The sequence below is a fragment of the Fukomys damarensis genome, unplaced genomic scaffold (assembly GCF_012274545.1).
Source record: "Fukomys damarensis isolate Sample0158 unplaced genomic scaffold, DMR_v1.0_HiC HiC_scaffold_27, whole genome shotgun sequence".
Taxonomy (NCBI): domain Eukaryota; kingdom Metazoa; phylum Chordata; class Mammalia; order Rodentia; family Bathyergidae; genus Fukomys; species Fukomys damarensis.
In genome coordinates this window covers 27,545,462-27,568,629 of record NW_022900939.1, presented here as the reverse complement: position 1 = coordinate 27,568,629, position 23,168 = coordinate 27,545,462, and the positions used below count along the sequence as shown (strand labels likewise).

Sequence of the window (23,168 nt, the reverse complement as noted above, 5' to 3'; positions counted from 1 at the left end):
AAGGAGGGAGGGAGGGAGGGAGGGAGGGAAGAAGGAAGGAAGGGAAGAAGGAGTATCCTTTTGTGCCATAACACCCAGAGGATGAAAATTCATGCCACAGAAGCAGAAAATAAGATTGCAAGGGGAAGCCTAGGATCCCCAAGCCACTCCGGAACTCCTGGGAGTCAGTTTCCTGGGAGTCCTGTCTCTTTGAAAGTGCTGAGGTCCTAGCCATAGAAACTGGTAGACCCACGACAGTCATGGTGGGAACACTCCACATGGTACCAGCAGTAGCCACTGCTCTGGGTGCCTGCTGTGAGCTAACAAACAAGGCCTTTTATACCTGCCAAGGCTAGGGAGACTGGGCCAGAGCAGAACTGTATTCAAGGCCCAGTGCCAGGGCATGATATGGGGCCACCTCCACCAGGCCTGTCTTCTGCAAACTGTGTGTTTCTGTGTTTGATGCTGAACTGTGTACTTCTACACAGCCACTGCAAGAAGCATGGCCCACACAGCTCTGGGGTTGTCTGCTTTCTCTCTGCACTTCTTTTTTATAAGTATGTATATGTACATACACACAGGCACACACATGCCTACTTGACAGCTACCTTCTGCAATCATTCTTTACATACACTAGAGAGGTTCAAGGCAAACTTCCAAACTCTGATTAAAAATCCTATCTGCACTGCAGACTCACAAAAGCACCCAATCACTTGTGGATTAACAACAAAAACAGTCAGGAAGTAATCAAGTCCCAAATAAACAAAAAACTCATTAGAAAGCATCCTACTCTTCTAAGCCTAATCAGTTGCTCAAAGACCAAAAAGGGAGGTCAAAGAATCCCAGCCCAAGGATCTTAATTTGTCCTATAAATGTCTGGAGCCTGCACATGAATGAAAACAAAAATTTCTGTTACACATTAGCCCACAGTCATTGCTACACCTTGATAAACAAATACAACTTCCACTGAGGTGAGTCATGGGTGTTTCTACTTCATGGGGCTTATGTATGATGACTGCATTTTAATAGAGACTGCATCTCCACCATGGCCAGACAGGCCCACAAGGACACCCTTGTACCTCCCTACCCAGAAAATATAATTTCACAGTGCATCTCAGAACAGGCTGAGACATGTTTCACAGGAAGGATCACAGCCTCACAGTATGATTACACATAAAATTTGCTACCATATCTTGGATCACGCAGCCCCTCCTGCCTCTACATGACCCTCTGCTTTTCCCCCTGTTATCCCATGGGGCTGCCAGTGCCACCTCTTCATTGAGTGAATCCAATCCTACACCTCCCAGGCTAGATACTTTTGACAGTTATCAGTAAAACACACATTTCTCTTCTGTCCTCAAGACCTGTGCAGGATGCAGCCTGGCTTACCCCAAGGGCACTTCTTGTGTGGCTGGAATGTTCCAGATCTGTGTCAGCTTATTATGAGAGCTGCTGGCCACATATATTCAGGTAACAGGACTGAGTAGCTGAGTTCCTAATTTGTTTTGATTGATAAGATTAAAAATGTCACATGTGGCTGGCAGCTTAAACCATACCACAGGGATAACCTGCTGACCTCTGCCCTCTCCCACTGCCACTTCTCTGCCCATCAGCTATGCCACTTCCCTTCTTTGTTTCCAAGGCACCAAGTATTATCTGCCTCCAGCCCTTGCCCATGCAAGACACACTTCCCTCCCACCATCACTGGGTGACACCTGCACTTCAGATCTTGGTACATCAGTCTGTCCCCAGATCAGGCTGCCACTTCTCCTTCTAGAGCTCCACAACCTGATCCCTTTCCTCAGGCTACTTTCGAATGAAATTCTGTGACAACTTGATGGCTTTCCCTTACGATGCCTGCTCTCCCCTGTCTTATAAACTCCATAAGACAGAGCTCACACTCTGCCATCAGGCCCTGGAGCAGAGCCAGGACATGTGGGAGGGTATCCATCGGTTAATGTTCATGGACTATCTGTACTGGGGGTTAAGTCAGGTTCTGGAGAGATGTGATGATAATCAATCTGTCAAAAAGCTGAACTTCCTCAGGAAATGTATTTCTGAGGTCCACTGTGCTCATCAAAACTTCAGAACCTCAGCCACTATGTCCATGGGGTGACATGAAATCTGGCCGAGAATCCCACAGGCAAACAGCAGATCTGGTGGGCATGCCAGGGCTTGCATCTCCTAAAAGTCTCTCCCACAATGAGTACACTACTAGGGCCACTTCATGAGGGCTGTTAGGAGCTCTATGCAACCCTCACTGACATCCTACAGGGAGTGCTGCTCAAAGGGGCCCCACACAGCTGCACTTTCTCTACACTACATGGACCATAGAGCTTTGATTTAAAGCCACCAGACTGGGAGTACAGCTCAGGGACAGAGAGTTTGTCTAGAGTGCAGAAGGCTTCAGGTTCCATCTCCACCACATGTATGCACACTCACACACACACACACACACACACACACACAATTGACTTTACCCAGGTGTGCACAGAGCAGCAACTGTGAGGTGCTACGGTTTAGGTGCATCTCCCAGATTCATGTGGGCAGTGATCAAGATGAGATGAGGTCATGAGGGTGGGACCTCCCTGATGGCATTGTACACTTCATAAGAAGTGGAAAGGAGAGGGAGAGGTAGGCTGGCACTGTTTGTCTGCCTTGACATGTGTTGCCCTTGCTGTGTTGACACAGCACCTTGCCAGACACCAGCACCTGGACATTGGGCTTCCAGGCCTCTAGAATTGTGTTGGAACAGAGAAATAAGACAGGACATATTTGTGCTCCTCCAAAAATCATATGATAAAGCCCTAGCCCATGTGATAGTACTTGCCAGAGGGATACTGGGTTTAGATGAAGCCAGGAGTTTGGGGGCCCATGATGGCATGCATGTCCTTATGGAAGAATCAGAGAGCTTTCTCTCTGTCCACCTTGTGAGGGCCATATAAGGAGATGGCCCAGCTCTTTTTAAGGTAGGAAGAAGGCCCTTCCCAGGCTTGTCCTTTGATCTTGAACTTCCAGCCTCTGGCACAGAGAAAATTACCCTGGCAGCCTGTGATAACTGAGACACTCTGGGTATATGCAGTGATGGGATGTGAGTTAGGAGATGTGTTATATTCTCATGTAGCTGATCTGTACCCGTTTGACCCAAGGATATTCACAGTGTGAGCAAATTGTCAACAGCACATTTTCCAGAAAGGACCTGGCAGCAAGGGAGCAGGACTATCCTGATGGCAGCATGGAGGAGCATTCACACTTGCCTCAGACATGCCTACCTCTGGGCCAGTGCGCAAAGAACTAGTGCTGCTCCCCACAGCCCACAGCCCCCAGGAGCCCCAATACAGCTTGGTTAAGCAGCAGCATCCAGGAGCCATTCCACATTCCTCATGATAGGGGGCAGCACTGACCCGGAGACGGCCACTACCACCACCACCACTACCACCACCACCACCATTAATTCAGCTAGACCCACCCGTGTGTATTTCAAATGAATGGGTTACATAATGTTCTGGAAACTTGCAAAGAGCACTTCTGTTCCCAGCTTACCTTTCAGAGTGGGAATAGGACCTTCTTGTCCATCAAGATGTCCCAAAGTGTCCCTGGGATCTGGAACCTCCACTTCACCTGGAAAAAAAATTCAACACACAAGTTCTCACTTCAAGGGTGTTTGATTTTCTTCTCCAGCAAAGTCAAAGGCAGAGGAGTAAGGCATCACGGTGACCCCTAGAGGATGTCAGTTATATCAGATGATACAAAAGTAAAGTGGCTTTTAACCCTACTTCACAATAGAGCAGCCACTCACTGCCCCATAGCACAGACAGGAAGTTACCTCCAGAGCAAAGCCAAGGGTCATGGTGGAGGGGCAGCAGGTAATGAAAGAAAGAGAAAGGAAGAAATACAAGCAGGGGCTGCTAAAATACATTTAAAAAACACAACAAACAAACAAAAAACAACAAAAGAAAAGACAAGAAAAAAAAAAAAATCCATGGGCTACCCTCCAGACTGAGATACTTGGTAAACAGGCCATGAATTCAGAATTGGAGAATTTCTTAAGCAACTCTTCTCCGAGGCCAACCCCAAACCCACTGGCAGCCCTGTATGAATCTGTCCCACAACAGTAAATGACAGAAATCTTTCATCTTTAAAACTGCAAACTAATCCCTCCCCAACATGCACTGCCTGCCCCAGAGAGGGCCGTGGGTGTCAGAAGGAGTAGCCACCTCAAGTGCACTCAACATTAGGGCCAAGCACGGACTCCACCTGCTCTGGATTGAACACTCTGGTTCAAATCCACACTGAGGTGCGCACTGTTCCCATATCTTGTGGGAAGGGTGGGAAGGTGAGGCTGCTGGAAACCTCGCAGAGTCTGCCTCCATTTCCCAACTGGCCCCCTAACTACTCATTTCCTTCCAAGCTTCACCTAAAACCTAGGCCTCAATGGGGGCCAACTAACTGCAGGGCCAGAAATGGTGAAGTCACAGGGGACTCGACAATGTGCTTTGTGGAGAGAGCTGGGGTTTATGACATCAAAATCCTGTCAAAGACCAGTCCACACATGGAAGAGTATCATCCAGTATTACAGGAGGAGATTCTGGCACATGCTACAGACACAAAAGGACAAACACTATATGACTACACTCATGTGAGATCCCTAGAGGGGGCAAATTTACAGACAGAAGGTAGGTAGCACAGTACTGATAGAGGCCACAAATTAAAGAAGAAATCAGTTTCTACAATTAAATGATAATGCCAATACAATATATCAGAATCTATGGGATACAATGAAAGCAGTCTTATGAAGAAAATTCATAGCAGTGAATACTCATAATAGCAAAACAGAGTAAGCTCCACTAAACAACCTGATGATGAATCTCAAGCTTCTAGAAAAATTAGAGCAGGAAAAACCCAAAGCCCATAAAAGGGAGGAAATTATAAAGATCAGAGCAAAAATCAATGCAATGGAGACTAAAAGAATGACACACACACACACATACAAACACACACACACACACACACACAAATCAATGAAGCAGAGTTGGTTTTTCAAAAGAATAAACAAACAAAATTGACAAACCCTTAACAAACCTTAAAAAAAAAAAAAAAAGCAAAGAGGCCCAAATCTATGCAATTAGGAATGAAAGCATTAAATCACAATAGACCCAACAGAAATCCAGAGGCTCATCAATACCTACCTTGAGAACCTATATGCCAGTAAGACGGAAAATACAGAAGAAATGGACAGATTCCTAGATACATATGAATTATCAAAATTGAACAAAGATTCTAAACAACCTAGTATCAGTCAATGAAATTGAAAGTATTATTAAAAACTTACCAACTAAGAAAAGCCTGGGCCCTGATGGCTTCACTGCTGAATTCTTCAAGACATTTAGAGAAGAACTACTGTTTAAACTCAAACAAAACTGAAAGGGAAGCAATACTCCCAAATTCATTCCTGGAAGCAAGTATCACCTTGATCCAAAAAGCTGACAAAGACCCAACCAAAAAGGAGAACCATAGGCCAATCTCACTAAGGAACATAGATGTAAAAATCCTTAATAAGATACTGAAAAATAGAATACAGAAGATCATTAAGAAGATCATATATATCATGACCAAGTGGGATTCATTCCAGGGATGCAGGGATGGTTCAACATATATAAATCAATAAACGTAATACACTATATTAGTAGAGTCAAGGATGAAAATCTATGTTCATCTCAATAGATACAGAAAAAGGATTCAACAAAATCCAATACACATTTCTGATAAAAACCCTACAGAAAATTGGTATAGATGGTCTCTACCTCAATTTGATAAAAGCCATCTATGAAAACCAACAGCCACCATAACAGTAAACAGTCAAAAACTGAAATCCTTCACATTAAAATCAGAAACAAGACAAGGATGTCCACTATCACCACTCCTGTTCAGTATAGTTTTGGAAACATTAGCCACAGCAATTAGATAAGAGAAAGAAACAAAAGGAATAAAGATAGGAAATGAAGAAGTCAAGTTGTCATTATTTGCAGATGACGTGACACTATATAGAAGACCCCAAGAATTCCACTGAAAGTCTTCTAGACTTAATAATCAAATTCAATAAAGTAGCTGAATGCAAGGTCAACACACAAAAATCAATATCTTTCCTGTACAATTACAACAGGCTCACTGAGAGAGAAATGGGGCAAACAATTCCTTTCACAATAGCATCCAAAAAATTGAAATAGCTAGGAATTAACCTAACAAAAGAAATCAAAGACTTCTAATCTGAAAACCACTGCACTCTGAAAAAGAGATTGGAGAGGATATCAGAAAATGGAAACACATCCCTTGCTCCTGGGTAGTAAGAATCATTATAGTGAAAATGGCCACTGCCAAAACTACCATATAGATTAAATGCAATCCCAATTGAAATTCCAGCAACACACTTCATGGACCTTGAGAAAACAATACAAAAATTAATTTGAAGCAAGAAGAAATCCAGAATAGCAAAAACTATTCTAGCAATAAAGAAAAGGTAATGGGTATCACAATCCCCAACTTGAAACTATACTACAAAGCTACTGTGATAAAAACAGCATGGTACTGGTAAAGAAACAGACCTGAGTACTAGTGGGACAGATTAGATGATGCAGAAACAACTCCAGACACACTCAGCCACCTCATTTTGACAAAGGAGCCAAGCACCCCTCACTGGAGGAAGGATAGCCTCTTTAAAAAATAATGTTGGAAAACTGGGTTTCAATTTACCAAAGATTAAAACTAGACCTATATCTCTCACCATGCACTAAGCTAAAATCAAAAGATTTTAAAGATCTAATTATTGGATTAAAGATCTAAATAATGAAACAGAAACACTAAATCAGGTGGAAGAGATGTTAGGTAGAACTCTTGAAGACATTGGTGTAGGAAAGCATTTTATGAACAAAAACCCAATTGCATGTGAATTCACAGAAACAATCAACAAGTTGGATCTCTTATTAAAAAGCTTTTGGGGGCCAAGGATTTAGCTCAGTGGTGGCACCGCCTGCCGTCAAGGGCAAGGTCCTGAGTTAGATCCGTGCTAAAAAAACAAACAAACAAACAAATTTCTGCAAGGCATGAGAAACCACCAACAAAATGAAGAGATGAACCACAATGTGGGAAAATATTTTACCAGCTGTTCCTCAGATGAAGGTCTACTATCTAGAATATATAAAGAACTTTAAAAATCTGAGCAACCAATCCAACAATGGGCATCAGAAATGAACAGACATTTCTCAAAGAAGTAGAAATAGCAAATAAACACATGAAAAAATGTTCAACAGCACTGGTCATTCAAGAAATGCAAATGAAAACAATACTGAGATTGTAACTCACCCCACAAAGAATGGCTGCTTATCATGAAATCAACCAATAACAAATGTTGACAGGGCTGTTAGGAAAGCGGAACATTGCTCCACTGCTGGTGGAGTGTAGACTGGTGCAATCACTGTGGAAGTAAGTATAGAAATACTTCAAAGAACTAGGATTGGAAGTCCCATTTGGTATCCGGGATTAAACTTAGGACCTTGTGCTTGCAAGGCAGGTGGCAGAACTACTGAGCTAAATCCCTGAATGGAAGTCCCATTTGACCCAGCTATTCCCCCACTGGGTATCTTCCCAAAAGAATTAAAACAATTACACCACAGCAATATATGTGCACCCATGTTCATACCAGCACACTTTATAAAAGCTAAAATTTGGAAGCAGCCTAACTGCCCATCAACTGGAGATGGGATAAAGAAAATATGTGTGCATTTTTAAAAATAAAATTAAGTGCTACTCAGCCATAAAGAATGAGAAATTAGAGGCATTTATAGCTGAAAAGATGCACATTGAGGCCATACTCTTAAGTGAAAGAAATAGAACACATATGTAACTACCAAAGTTTCTCTTGTGTAAGAAACTGAAAGTGTAAATAAGGACTAAAAGGTATAATAATAAGGTATATAATAATAAAAGGTATAATAATGTGAAACAGTAAGAAAAGGGGTAAGGGAAAGTTGGAGAGGTAGGGGAAAGGAAAGTAGGGACTGAAATTAATATGAGAAAATGAAAAAAATGGAAACAAAGTGTTTGTAAATAGGGAGAAGTGGAGGGGTTGATGGGAGGGTAGAGGAATGAGGAAAAAAATAAGAACCAAGATAGATTATATAGGTGAAAATTACCAACGATGAATGTCAGTGAACTGAATTCATTCATGGGGGCTGGTTGTTACTGAAGTTGATCAAGTGAAGGCCCAGGCTCCTCTACTCAGCCTTCAAGGTCTCCCTTTTATAATTTTAGGCTACTTTCTTTCAGGCAGATCTCAGGCTCCTTGGAGAGACATTGGCCCAGGATTTCTCGATTAATCCCACACTGGAAAGGATGTTATCATATTCCTTCCAGAACTCTTTAAGGATAAAATATGCATCTGAGACCATCTGGAAGCACAACTGTCTGACTTTCAGGTCATAACTCAAGCCTTTCTAGTAAAACTAAAATTCCGGTTGGAACCCAATCTACTCATATATCAGTCCACTCACTACTCGAGGGTCCACTGTACATTCAAAAGAGGCATAAAAACTGTTAACTGCTTAGAAATAGACAAGTATTGTGAAGCAGTTAAATAAATACGCACCCTAAAGAAAAAGAAAAATAAGCTCTGGTATCCCAGTTCCACTGTGGAAAAATGACATGTGGACGTATGTGCACATGTACTGCTTATGATTATTATCACTAGTTCTCCAAGCCTAGGAATGTGTTCTGCTACTCAAACAGAGAGGTTTGATTTGTTTCTTTCAGCCTCACCTGCTATCCTAAGAAGGATTTGAGGGCCATATGAGCAAAAGTGTATTATCTATATCTTTGGAGAAATCAGGTGAAGTTGCAAGCAGTCCACTAGGCTAATAGAGCTCCATGAGCACTGGGACTTGGGTGTGGACAAATCTCAGGCTGAGAGTGATTTCCTCTGCAGACCAGATACGGGGAACACTCTCAGGCTGCCCACTCACCAGGAGCCTTGGAACTGACCCTGCAGTTTCCAGAAAACCAGACTTTGCTATTATTTGCTAACCTAGAAAGGACATGACTTATATTTTGAAATTAAAGAACCAAATAAAGTTTATAGGACAGAATGGTTGTCCTCTCTGAAGACACTGGTACCTTCTGACATGTGGTGAGCAGATGTGTGAACAAGGACAATGGGGACAAGTGAGAAGTGGCCTCATGTTTTCAGGGGATCCCAAGAGGACTCCTCCTATCCCTAAAAAGGGTTAAGAATAATGTAAAGGAGACCCTGGCCCCCAACGTGCACCAGGTCAACCCAGTCCATGCCAAGATCTCAACAACTACAGGAAGCAGCAGCTCTCCAAGTTCTATCAGCCCAACAGTGAAGATACACAGCAGCAAATCATCAAGGAGACTTTCTGTTTGGTATATAAGAGAGATGAAAGTGTTTGCACTATTCTAGAAAGATTTTAGTAATCAGTCTTAAGCTGTATAACTTACTGTGACCTATAGAGTTAAATCTAATTAACTGGAGGATCTGACAACAATCTGATTTATACACATTGCACAACACTATATTTTGTGTTCTGTGTTCACTTGGTATTTTACATCTAATTCGAGTGCTTGAGGAAATGTTTACACAAATGTGAACTGGATTTAATTTTTCATGTAGACAAGGTTCACAATATTATTGTGGAAATAGTGATGGGGAGAATGGTATTGGAGACCAACATGAAATTGTTACACAAATTGAAGTACAAAATAAACTGGGAAAATCTAAGCTTGGCTTAACAGGAGCTCCAGCCCATGCTGTATCAGCTGTAAAGAATATGAATCTTCCTGAGATCCCAAGATACGGTTAACATTGCTGACACTAGTATAAAAGTGCCAAATCCTTAAATAAAATATTAAAAAGACCACTCCTAGGTAAAATCCAGGGGAGAAAGTCATCTGAATTTACCATACAGTTGTTTACTGAAAATAAGAGGAAGAGAGGAGAAAAGAGGGAGAAAGGGAGGGACCTGCCTTGGCAATTGCCAGTCTGGGTTAACTGATGGCTGGTCATAGCTCATATATCCAGCAACATCCCTTCCATACCCAGCCTGAGCCCAGCAGTCTTCCCTGTATCTTTTGTTTTTCTCTCTGCAGTTTGCACTATCCACAGTCAATTACAATATGATACACTACACAGAACATTCCAGAAATAGTTCATAGTTTTAAACTGCATGCAATTCTGAGTAGTGTGTTAAGATCTCAAACTTCCCCATGAGGGTATGAAACATGCCTGTGCCCACTGTCCCATTGTGTACACATTACCTGCCCCTTAGTCACTGAGTGGTGGTGTTGCTTATCAGATCAACCACCTTCATGTCCCAGGGTCAGTGTTCATTTAAACCTTGGCAGTAGCCTCAAGCTGTGTCACAATGCCTTTGTCAATGACTTCAGCTCATGAAGCACTGTATCACCTCAAACTGTCATCATCGTCAGGAAGAGTACAGTACAATAGGCTATTTTAAGACACAAGAAAGAGACAATTCACCTTTTATTATAATATATGATTAACATAGTCCATTTTATTATTAATTATTGTTGTTGCTCTTATTGTGTCTAATTCATACATTAAATTTTATTATAGATCTGTATGCATAGAAACAGACACAGTATATACAGGATTCAGTAATATCCAAGATTCCAGGCATCCACTGGGGTTCTTGGAGCACATCTCCTTGGATAAAGGGTGCTGTTCTAGTTCTTTACATGGACAGCTATTGGGTTTCTACCTGGAGCAGACACCCTCTCATCCTGGCGAACTGACAAACTCCTAGGCAAGGCCTATGTCTCTTCAAGCTGAATGGACAAGCTGAAAAATGGCCAGGGATCCTTCTCTTCCGTCAGAGAAGAGAATCAACCAGTAGGCTTGTCATCCTAATTCCACAGGGCTTTCTTATTAAGTGCTGAAAAGGAGGAGAAATCGCATGCTCTTCATTTTGGAGAAACACTGACAGGTGCGCCATGTGTCAGCCAAGAAGGGGCAGGTGTGGGGTGTGCACAGCATGCCCAGCTTTTCTCCATTAGATCCACTTTTGCTGAACACACAAAATGACGCACTATGGCTACCAGAAACAAAGCCTTCTGGGAACCTCAGTAGGTTACCAGAGATCCGTAAGCTTCTTATTAGGTATTGAATGTCAAAAGAAAAAAAACATTTAATATGAACTATTAATATGAAATTACTTAAAATTTTCTTTACAGTACTACAGTTCAAACCTAGGGCCTGCCAGATGCTAGCAGCTACTGTACCACCAAGCTACTCTCCCAGCCCCATGAAATAAAAATGTAAGTTGTGGCTGTTTAAAATGCAGTGCTACATCGAAAGCATAGTTTTATCCATGTCAGAAATACACACTGCAGCCAGGAGTGAAGTAAAAAACATGATGATATCTTATATGGAATCCTGAAACAGAAAAAGTCTATTAGATAACAACCAAGGAAATATGCATACTATGGGTGTTAGCAAAAAAAAAAACAAAAACAAAAACAAACATATCAGCATTGTGAGAGAAACATTCTACACTCATGTAGGATGTTACCAAGTGGGGAAAATGGGACCCAAAGGGGATCACTGTAATACTATCACAGCTTTATGATATATTCCAAAACCTTGTTCCACCCCTAACTACCGCTCACAGCTAAAGGAAGACTTGTATGAAGCATCCTATCTCCAAACACCTGACATTCTTAACAATGCCATCATTAGAAACAGCCCCAAAGCTAATCATGAATACTAACTGAATAATTAAAGTATGATCCAGACTCAATGGACTGAACATATTATTGATTCATACTACATGCCAGCAAACACTTAGAAATAAAATATTCTGGAAAATGTTAGAGTTTTTGGTTGAATTCTACACTAATCATCATTGACATGGTGACACCATTTCTTAAAAGAAGCAGGAACCAATGGTGTATCCTTGGAAGCACTTGATGAATGCCCTGTCTATTCAAAGCTGAAGCCATTAGTGTCTGCACAATGACTAAAGGGAAAAGGCTCAGTGTTGGTATTGACAATGCTTGTTAGCAATCAGTTTCACACAAAGGTGCACAACAGCCATAGGTGCAGGCTCTCGTCAAATAGGTATGAATTTTTAATAAACAGACACTGAGTACCAATAAAGCAAAACCCTTCTGAAAACATCTTTTGCACATGCACTTCTCAAACAGCACCAAGAAAAGAGGAAACTGTATCAGGAAAGTGACAAGGGGTGTGTCCTGATTCCCAGTTTTCTTTTCAGTGACACAATAATCTCACTCTCATTAATAGCAGACACTATTAACCAAGAATTTACTAATGAAGTTCATCCTATGCCTTTGGACTTGAATCCATAGTGCTATTCAATTTTTGATTTGTGTTTCTTTTAACCACATTTTGTTGTTCAGACTTCATCCAATAATTTTTTCACCTGTTGAGCTGAATCAGCGTGCTGGGTGTGATATAATTAGATGCAGCCCTCAAAAGGAACTTTCGGACAACTTCAAAGCAGTCCTTTTAATTAGTGAGATTTTATTCACCAAAGCTTGGCATTCTTGGATTTGGTCATCCTCATGAAAAGGTATAATTTCCAGGATGTAACAAAGGAATCATGATGCAGAAAAAGACCACAGTCCAAGAGGGTGAACCTGCTGCAAACCAGGGGCCTCTGGAGAGCAAAGATGGTGCTCACTGTGAGCTGTCAGGCATGGAAGCTCAGGCAGCACACTAACCCACTCCACTGCGACTGCAAATTCCAGTCATGTTTTCCAGAACTACAGCTATCTCAGCAACACATCAAATCAAAATCATCCATGACACTGAATGCTGCAGTAAGTGAAACTTAGTTTGAATGGAGCAGAGTATAAAGTCCTAAAAAGGAGAGTCCAAGAGTCTGCAAACTAGGTGAGGCAGACTATGGGAACACTGAAGAGACCTGATAGTTTCAGGGGATGCTCTTATTAAAAACTTACACCAGCTAGAAACCCATACAGAATCTGGGGCGAGCTGCCAGTATCTAATTGGTAGTGGTCTTAGCAGTTTGTAATTTTTAATTTTAATTATGTCTAACTTTGAGTTGAATAAATATTATTATATTCCTTAAAGGACCAGCTGATGCCTGCTTTGAAAATATAAAACAGAATTCAACCACTTGAAGATGGAGTAACCAGTGTCTCCTGCAGGTTTAACCTTGGCTTTGATCCTACTTCTCCAGCAAACATAGTAAATTCCCAATGAACTGTGTACAGGGCTGTTCTCTCTAATGTCACCTCCATAAAGCTTTTTCTACCTTTTGCCTCTGACGGCCCCAGAACCTCCAACAAAAGCCTACTGTTGGGGGCCAAGTGAATTTGGCTGAAGAGCAAGGGAGGCTGCGTGGTCTCAGCCAGCTGAATTGGGGACTTTCATGGACTTTCTCTCTTTCCCAACATCCACAGCCCCTACAGCTAGCTGCAATGGGCCTGGCAAAGGCCACCCCTACTAGATGCAGCTGAGGTGAGATCCCACCCCCTCACTGTGACAGCAGACACTGGGCCTACCTGCCTTCTCTAATATGATGGCTAGTTTCTTCTCCAATGACAGCAAAAAAGGAGCAAACAGAAATAATAGGCAAATACTTCAAGTGTATTACATCTTGTCATTTTGTTTCGTGGAAGAGTCTTCTGGATATCAGATATTTCCATTACAGAGTCACTTTTCCACTTTGAAGTTCATCCTATGAAGACAGTTTTTAATTAAAGGTGGTTGTAGAGGAAGATATTTTTTAAAAAACTAAAAAGAATCAAACTGCACTGTCCTATGGCAATGAAGAAAGTTTGCTTTTCTTGGCCTTGGTCTACACACTGCCCCCTGGACAACAGAGAGTGAAGGGCTTTCAGGGCCGACCAGAGAAGCTTTAGCGTGGGCTGAATGAATCCTTGAGGTCAGGAGAATCCCTCACCAGGACTTGCGCACTAGTCCTAGTAGCCAGAGGCTGCCCTTCCAGATAGGTCCAAAATTCATGGGTAACTTCACCTCAAGAGTCCAGGAAACAACTGAGGTCAAAGTCTGTTACCTTGAAAGGTGGCCTCTGTCTTAGTTTTCCAGGTGAATCATAACAAAGTACCACAAACTCTGAAACTTAAACCACAGGAGCTGATTCTCTCACAGTTCTGCACATTTCGAATCCAAGGTCAAGGTGTGTAAGAGCGGGCTCCATTTTAGGCCGTGAGGAAGGATCTGTTCCTAACCTCTCTCCTTGGTCTGCCAACAGCCAGCTTCTTGTGTTTCTTCACATTGTCATTCCTCTACAGGTGTCCATCCCTAGGTCCAGATTTCTACTTTTGTAATGAACACTAGTCATAGTCGATCAGATCCCAGCCTGATGACCCATCTATATAGCTCAACCACCCATGTGAAGACCCTGTCTCCAAATAAGGTCACATCCTGAGACATAGGAGGTTAAAATTCCAAAGTTTCAGGGAAGGATTCAACCTGTAACAACTAGTGCTGCTTGTCTTCATAATTGATGTTGATTTGAAGTGATTTTTGTGACAGCCCAGATCAGACTGGCAGGGAATACTTGCATGAGAAAGAGTAACATGAAAAGTGCAAGAGTCAGTGGAATTATCCTGCCCACGGACCAGGGGCATTGTCACCAACCTGTTTGTGACTCCAGCACCTTTAAACTCTTTCCCATTTCAACTGCTTACTTATAGGAAGATGTCCCCACCCGATGGCCCCAGCCCTCAGCACACATGTGTGGTTGTGGCTGTCCTCTGACATCCCTTGCCTGGTTCCCAGCAGTAGCAAGGGCACCTCCCCTCATCCCAGCATTGTTCTCAAGTGAATTCTTTAGTTCCTCTCTCTTGGCTGACATTCCTTTCTCTCATAATATTTATATTACTGCCACTCTGGGTCTCCAGCGAGCAGCACATTGGGCCCAGGGCACCAGGGATGTGGAACCCAGCCTTGTACAGCTTGTGTGGCCATTTTTGGTAATGGCCTCACTGGACATTTACACAGTGCTTCCTGATTTATGCACATCTTCCTCCCAACTCTTCACCTGTCTGTGTGTGCCTGAATCTTTTCCTGCCTCCATCTGCTTTGCATTTTCTCCTCTTCCCCAGTCTTAACTTGGACTCCTAGATGGCCTATTTTAAACTATATCAAAATATACACAACTCCCAACCTATCTTCCCAGGCCAGACTGCTCCCTCCTTCAACTGTGCACCTCACAGGCAAACCCTGCTGGGCAGATCCAACTCAAAATCTACTCTCTGCAGTCCCGCTTCCTAAACACTAACTCTAACCTTGTTCTGACTGAGGTCACAGATGCTGGACTTGACTTTGACTCCTGTTCCCTCAAATCCCACATTCCATCCATCAAGAAGTGCTTGCTCTTTTTTCCAGATGCTCCCAGAATCCACTCCTTCTCACCCTCACCCCACTGACCCTGAGATCCACCTGCTCCCAGCCCTACAGGATTACAACAAGTGGCTCTAAAAGAACCCCCTGCTGGCCCTGCACCTTGACAAGCATCTGCTTTCTGCAAAGCAGCAAAGGCTTCAAACACTCACTGCAACACTATGAGTGATGTTGTGAAGGACAGGATGAGAGGAAAATGCCAAACATCAAGAGCATTTCTGGTACAATTCACTTACTAGCAGCAGTCACCAGTAAGTGGGCTCAGAGGACACCACCTCTGGAGTCATGCCTGGGTAAGCACAGAAGGAAGCTTGCTCTTTGGGTACTGGTGTGGCTGCTGGGTAGGTGGGCATGCACACAAAATTCATCAAACTATACACTGGGAATATATATACTTTTGTATATGTAAATCATACTTAGGCACAAAGTCTACCAAAGCTATACAAAGCTTACTCATATAATACTACTTCTTGGAGTGAGGCTCTCCCTGATCCTACTAAAAACATCAAACCCTTACGTGCCCACATATGCATACCATGAACCTAACAGTGTGATTGCCTCCCTGGTTTCCTGCTCTCCTTAATACTTTCAAGCGACTATTTTGTGTCCCCAATCCCAGCACCTCGCACTCTGGAATTTGCAGTTCTTCTCACCCCTGGCTAGGAAGTGCCTCCCAAGGTAGCTGGCAGACTCCTCTCCAGGTTTAGCTTATAAATGAGGCTTCCTAAGCTGCCTTCATTTAAAACCCCTTGGCCCATCTGGAGCCCGCTCTCCTCTGTTATCTTCAGGGCACATGTGTTGTGTGTGTATGTGTGCACATGCACGTGTACCTGTTCACTCTGTCTCACATCAGAGGATGGTAAGCTCCAGGACAGCACAGCAGAGGCTGTTGTAATGTCTTGCACCTGGAACAGTGCCCAGCATAACAAGCACTGGACAACACTGGAGATGACCAGGTAGCATTGTGTCTACTCTGAGAAGCCCAGTGTCTAGCTTAGATGAAAGTCAAGATCATGTGCACTTCAGGTATGTGGGATCACAGTTGCTGCACCAAGGCCACATCACCTGTGTTGTGTCACTTCCTTTCTCGGAGGCAGATGCTCTGTGTTACAGGTCTGGGTCCCTCTGCAACCCTGGGCCCTATGTCCTACTCTTGCCAACTACAGGGGGTACCCCCCACCCCACAGCCATGAGGGGAGGATCACCTCTGACAACAGCCTCTCTTAACCATGAGCACATGTTTCCAACTGAATCTAACTTCAAATGAATAAAAATAAATTAACAACCTTAAAACATTACCAGATTCTGTGGACCCAGAAACAGAGCTGAGGGCTAACACACATGCAACAGAGCAATCTCCAGTGCACTCTGCTTAGTGACAGATGCCAGGTTGCAAAGTGACACACTGGAGAATCCATCTCCGGAATGTGGCGCAAGGCCGGAATGAACTTGCGCTCCCTCTTCATAAACAAATATACAGGGAAAACAAATAAAATCAATTTCACAACTCTTAAGAATTAATAGAAACTACAAAATGAAAGGAAAAAAATCACCTGCCCAACTACTGAACCTCGGTAAGATTCCAGGTCTATACTTTTTAAACTTATCAACTCCTATCCCCTTTCCCTGTCAGCTCAGCAGCATGTTAGCCAAAAGCCACCAACTTTGCAAACAACCAAGAGATCTGCGGATCTTGGAGCTCTGTAAAAAGTACCATCCCCACAGCTCAGTCAATATTATGTCTGGGCTTGCAGCACCTGGGAAATCTCTGGATTTAACTCAGAGCTCAGTAAAGCCGGAGGAGGGAGGGTGGCAGGGAGTAGATACCCCTGGGCATTACCACAACAGCACCAAGCTGCAGAAGCACTTCCTCTGTCTGATGCTCTGACTACACAACTGTGGTAATCATGAGCCTGACCCAGAATGTAAAATAAAGTCCTAAGGAAGAATTAAAGCAAATAAGGAACTTCAAAAATTCTTACTCATTTATAGAGGGAACATGTGCATCCATAGGCTATGCACATGCCCAGGAAAGACCTGGGGATAGAGAAGGAACTCATCACTCATCTCTAGGAGACTCTGAGGCCTAGTGTCATCCAGAAGAGATGCTAAAGCTGTCTTGTGGACTGCCTGTCTCACAAAGATCCACATAGCAAAAAGCTCCTCAGAGGCAAGGAAACTTGATAAGTGACTGGCTAACCATCCAATTACCCTGGGTCAGATGTGGCCAGGGGTTCTTTTTAAAAATAAAAAGAACCTTGAAAAATATAACAAGTAACTTAGTGGTCACACATTACAGTAAATACAGAAACCACAGAACTGGTGTGGCAATGCTGCAAAACAAAATAACAGTAACAAGAAAACACCATCAAGAACCAAACTGAGGAAAATGTAAGGGCAAAACACAATAGCAAACAGCAAGCTTTGAATGACACAGGGCTTGCTACTCAAATTGGGATGCTCCCTAAATTGTTAGTAAATATTATTATCTGTCTTGGTAACTTTCTCCTTGCTGGGACAAAATACTTGACACCCACAAGTTAAAGGAGGAAATGTTTATTTAGCTCACAGTCCATAGTCTACTGGCTCCAAGCCAGAGCAGCACAGCAGGGAAGCATTGCAGAGGAAAAATAGTCCATGGCAGGGCAGGCAGGAGGTAGCAAGCAGCAAGCCTACTGATTGGCACCACTGACATCCAGGGTGAGGTTTCCATTACCCATGGCCAGAATTATGCTAAACCAATTTAGTTATCACACATCCTTAATCTATATTCACACATTCTAGATCCAGCTACTTTAGATCCTAAATTCCCATCTATGAGCAGATGATGCTTGGTGGGGGAGGGATAAGCCATAACATTATTTGTCTTCAAGCTATGCAAGGAAATATGAAACAAAGAAAGGAACAAAATATTCAACAGAAACTGTTGAGGGGGTAGATTTAGATTTAACAAAGATTTTACATAAGCTTTATAAATATGGTCAAATAACTGAATATCTAATGAATCAAGTAAAATTATAAAAACTTCATCTTCCAAAATAAAGAATATAAAAAAGTAAGTAAAAGAATGAAATAGAAATTCCAAAATTGAAAGTTTTATATCTGAAATTCACTAGCTGGGTTCAACAACAGATTTGAGGGGGCAGAAAAACAAATCAGTGAACTAGAAGATAGATAGGTCAAGAGAGATTATCTAGCGTAAAAAGAAAGACAATACCAATAGGGTCCAAGAGGCCTGTGGGACACTATCCAATATACCAATACATAAATAGTAGGAGTACAGTTAAAAGGAACAGAAAAAATATCTGAAGTAGTAATGACCAAAACCTTACCAAATTTGAAATAAGTTTAATTTACATAACAAAGATAAAATCTAATCTACCCACAAAATGGATAAAAAACAAACTGCTGAAAGACCAAGACAGAATCTTGAAAGCCTCAAAAAGTGACTCATCTCACGCAAGAATATACAAACATACAATAAGAAAAATTTTTAAATATACAATAACTGGGAACTATGTAACACAAAAAAGACAGAAAGGAATCAAAGACATAAATCATATAAAAAGCAAATAGCAAAGTAGTAAATGTTATAAAAATTCCACCATATTGATAGTTAAATATAAAAATTTTTAAAAAACAAGTAAAAAACTCAGAAATTAGAAGAATGGATTTTTTTAAAAAAATGATTACCTGTTATGGCTTATATCTAGATGTCCCCTCAAAGCCTCATAAGCTCAAAGGCAAGGCGGATGTAGGGTGTGTGAACATGGATTAAGAGTGTGTGGTAACTAAAGTGGTTTGGCCATAGCACTCACTGAGTGTGGATAATGCAAGCCCCATCCTGGATGTGGGTGGCACCAACCAATAGGCTTATACCCTGGATGGAATATAAGGGGAAAAATGGAAGGCAGGTTGGTTGCTTTCTTCTGCCTGTATTGCCATGGACTCTCTCTCCTCTAAGATGCCTCTCTGCCATGCCATCGTGCCTTGGAGACAGTTGACTATGGACTGAAACCTTTACAAACTGTGAGCTGAAATAAACCTTTCCTCCTTTAACTTTGGATTTCTAATATTTTGTCTCAGCAACATGAAAGTAACCAACATATTACCCTACTATATATGCCATCTATAAAGTGACACACTTTAGATTAAAGAAAAACACAAATAGGTTGAAAAGATATATCATAAACAACAGCCACAGTGAGAGTGGCCACACTAGTATCAGACAAAATACCTCTGAGGCAAAAGTGTTAGCAGAAAACAAGGTAAATATTTCATAGTGATAAAAGGCTCAATCCATTAATCCATTATGCGTGATGTTGAACTTAACAGAGTTCTACAATACATGAAGTAAAAAACTACAGAAATAATGGGAGAAGTAGCTAATTCAATAACAACAATTGGCAACTTTAGTATCCCACTTTCCATACCAAAACTAGACCAAAAATCACGAAGGAAATAAAACACTGGGCAACAACATAAACAAAATAGATATAACACTAATAGAACATGCCACCCCAACAGCAGGCTATTCATTCTCTAAAGCCCACATGGAACATTCTCCAAGATGCCAGACTATGAAACAAACTTCCATAAATAAATGTGAAAGGCCTTAAAATCATAACATGTGTTCATTAATCAAAATGGAAAAAAATTATAAACCACTTTAAAAAAGACAATTGGGGAAATTAACTAATATATGGGAATTAAACAAAACTTTCCCAGATAATCAATGAATCTCAGAAGAAATCACAAAGGACACTATAAAATATTTTGGGGTGAATGTGAGTGAAACACAATGTAACAAAACTTAGGAGTAACAATTACAGCAGTACTTAGAAGAAAATCCACAGCTCTAAATTTTTAGTATGCATTGAAAAAAAAGCTCAGGTTAATTATATGACTTTATATCTTAAGGAATTAAAAGAAAAAAAGTAAAGCAAAGCTAACAGTAATAGACAGAAGGAAATAATTTCCTTCTAGAGAGGAAATGAGTGAGAAAATCAAGAAACCAAAAATTGGTTATTTGAAAGGGTTAACAAACTTAACAACTGTTCAATTAGACTGATAAAGCAAAAAATAAAAAAAAAGGAGATTAAAATTATTCTTAGGAATGAAAAAGAACACTGACACAATGTTACATAAATAAAAGGACAGGGAGAAAATACTAGGCACAACTGCACCCAAATAAATTAGATAGCCTAAAGTAACATTTGTACATACAAATCTATTGAAACTGACTCAAAAGAAGAAAATCAAAATACGATCTATAATAAGAGACTGAATTAGTAATTTAAAAAAAAAAACTTCCCCAAAAGAAAGCATAGGACTAAAAGCTTTCTTTGGTAAATTCTACCTAATACTTACAAAAGAATTAATATTAATCCTTCATAGATTCTTCCAAAAGGAGGTTACTTTCCAACTCTTTCCATGTGGTGGGCATCACCTTGACAGATACACCAGACAAAGACACCACAAGGAAACAAAACTATACCATATCCCTTATGAATATAGGACATAAAATTTCTCAACAGTATACAAGCAGACAGAATATGTACTTTAGAGATGTCTATTCCCACTAGATGTGGACAGAGAGATCAATAGGATGCAGACTGAAATCCAGAAACAACCCCAATATGTACAGAAACATAAATTATAAACAATGTAGTTTTTGAAGTTAATGGGAAATGAATGATAACTCCATGAATAACAGGGGCAGGATAGTTATTTGGGGGAAAAATAAAGTGAAAAATCCTATCTTATGCTCCATGAAAAGGTAAATTTTAAAAGATGACAAAGATTTCGGCATAAAATATGATAAAAATTCGGCTTATTAATGAAAAAAGGACAGAAAAAGTCTCAATACAAATAAATTCCAGTGGCTACAGGATATGAAAAGACTCCAAACTGTAGTGTTGATCAAACAAAGGTAAACTGAAATGGAAGACCAGGATCTATGTGTCGTGCAGGAAAGGGGGAGCAGGAAAAGGGGAGAGGCAGGCCTGGCCCAGGGTATAGAGAAAGCCTCAAAACCTTCACAGAACCATCTGCCATCTACCAAAACCAGTTATATATTGTGCCCAGTTCCAAGGCAGGAATTTAACTCCAGGCCTGGTTGTCAAAGAAAGTCAGGAAAATACCATATGCTGATTAAGCCCAAACTGATTAATAACAGTACAGATACACAATGGTTAAATGTGATAGACAACAACACACAAGCAAAATACAATAATGATGGCAATAAAAGGGTGCCCCTCCAGGGCCTTCCCCAGCTGGATTAATGCTTAGTTACGTGGCACAGTAAAGTTCACAGCCATGTTTCCACAGACTTATTATATATGCAAACATGCTGCTCCTCCATATACCCTGGCTTGAAGACAGCAAGGAGGCTTAATGGGCTTCAGCCCTATTTAAAATATTTACTAAAAAGGATGCCAAGTCTAGCACCACATAAAAGTCGATGGGGAAAAGAGGCCTGGAAACCTTTGATGCCAGAGGGTGAAGTCTTGCAGAAATGGGGGTACTAGACCGAGGCAGGCAACAAGGACCTCCCAGAGCACCTTCATTCTGTGTACGTGAGACCCCTACAGAGGCAGGTGAGCCATACCAGGGCCCCGACCTTCTCTTCCCCTACTGTTCCTTTTACTTGTAAAAAACTCCAAGCCTGGAAGAGTTTAGTGTTTTTTTAGGTTTCTCTTTGCAGTGCTTGGGGTGGAACCCCAGGCCTGACACGTGATAGGTAAACACTCTGTTACTAAGCTAAACCCCCAGGCACCTGGGAGGAGTTCGGTCACCGCTCCATGATTATCAGCCCTTGGCCAGATTCCTGTCTTCTACATTTTCACAATTTACTACACTTTGTCCAACCTAGAGTGTTTGGCTCTAACTGCTTCTCGAAGCCGTCATTTTTCTTGTAAAGATATCTGTGTCCGTGTAAAATTAACTAAATAAAATGTGCATGCCTTTCTCCTGTCCAGCTGTCTTGTGTCTGTTTAATTCTCAGCCCTAGCAGAAATGCCAGAGGTAGAGAAGGAACTGTATTCCCCACTTGCACAGGAAGCTACAGTCTAGAACAGGTCTACGGAACATGATATATCATGTAGGAGGAGGAGAAGCAGCAGTCATGCAGCTTTGCATGCAGCTCAGCTCCTCTGGAACAAGTTCTCTGGCTGCAAGCTTTGAGCACTAACCAGCAGGAGGTCAAGTGTGCAGGTTAATGGACATGGCCTACTACACCACTACACCGCTGGGCATCCTTCCAAAGCTTCCTGCTTTTTACTATGCTAACTTGCCCCCAGGCTTGGTGCTCAAAGGGAGGAACAGAAAGAGAAGAATCTTACAGTGTCTCTGTGATGGTCACCTGAGGGGAAAAAGTGACAAAGGGACAAAGTGGATTGAAAAACTCTCCCTGCTGCTCTGCAACAAGAGAAGGCAGTATCCCCACAGGAAAGCAGAAAAGAATCTCCAAGAATGGTGGTGAGGTGCCCAGGCATACCTGAGAGGCAGGCAGTGAATAGGAAATGGCTCAGGAAGGATGGGCTCCATCAAGAAAAAGGCCCCTTAATTATATGACTTTATATCTTAAGGAAATAAAAGAAAAAAGCAAAGCAAAGCTAATGGCAACAGGCAGACGGAAATAATGATCCATCTAAATCCGTGGGGCAGCCTGATCTGTGGACAGACCACAGCAGGTCTGTGGAGGAAAGGGGTAGCCTTGGGGCTGATCCAGACACATTCC

General features: G+C 41.7%; 1 protein-coding gene and 1 pseudogene across 4 annotated transcripts in view; one reads left to right on the top strand and one right to left on the bottom strand.

Annotated features, from left to right (window-relative positions):
* Ror2 (receptor tyrosine kinase like orphan receptor 2) overlaps positions 1-2,515 on the bottom strand; it is a 48,750-nt gene extending 46,235 nt beyond the window's left edge. For all 4 annotated transcript variants that reach the window (XM_010607608.3, XM_010607609.3, XM_010607611.1 and 1 more), the window contains exon 1: positions 2,460-2,515. In XM_010607608.3, the coding sequence (XP_010605910.1) occupies positions 2,460-2,508 (49 nt within the window). In that variant the 5' untranslated portion in view covers positions 2,509-2,515. The remainder of the gene's footprint in view (positions 1-2,459) is intronic.
* Positions 2,516-4,468: 1,953 nt separating this feature from the next.
* Positions 4,469-9,888, top strand: LOC104850615 (annotated as a pseudogene).
* The last annotated feature ends 13,280 nt before the right edge of the window (positions 9,889-23,168 follow it).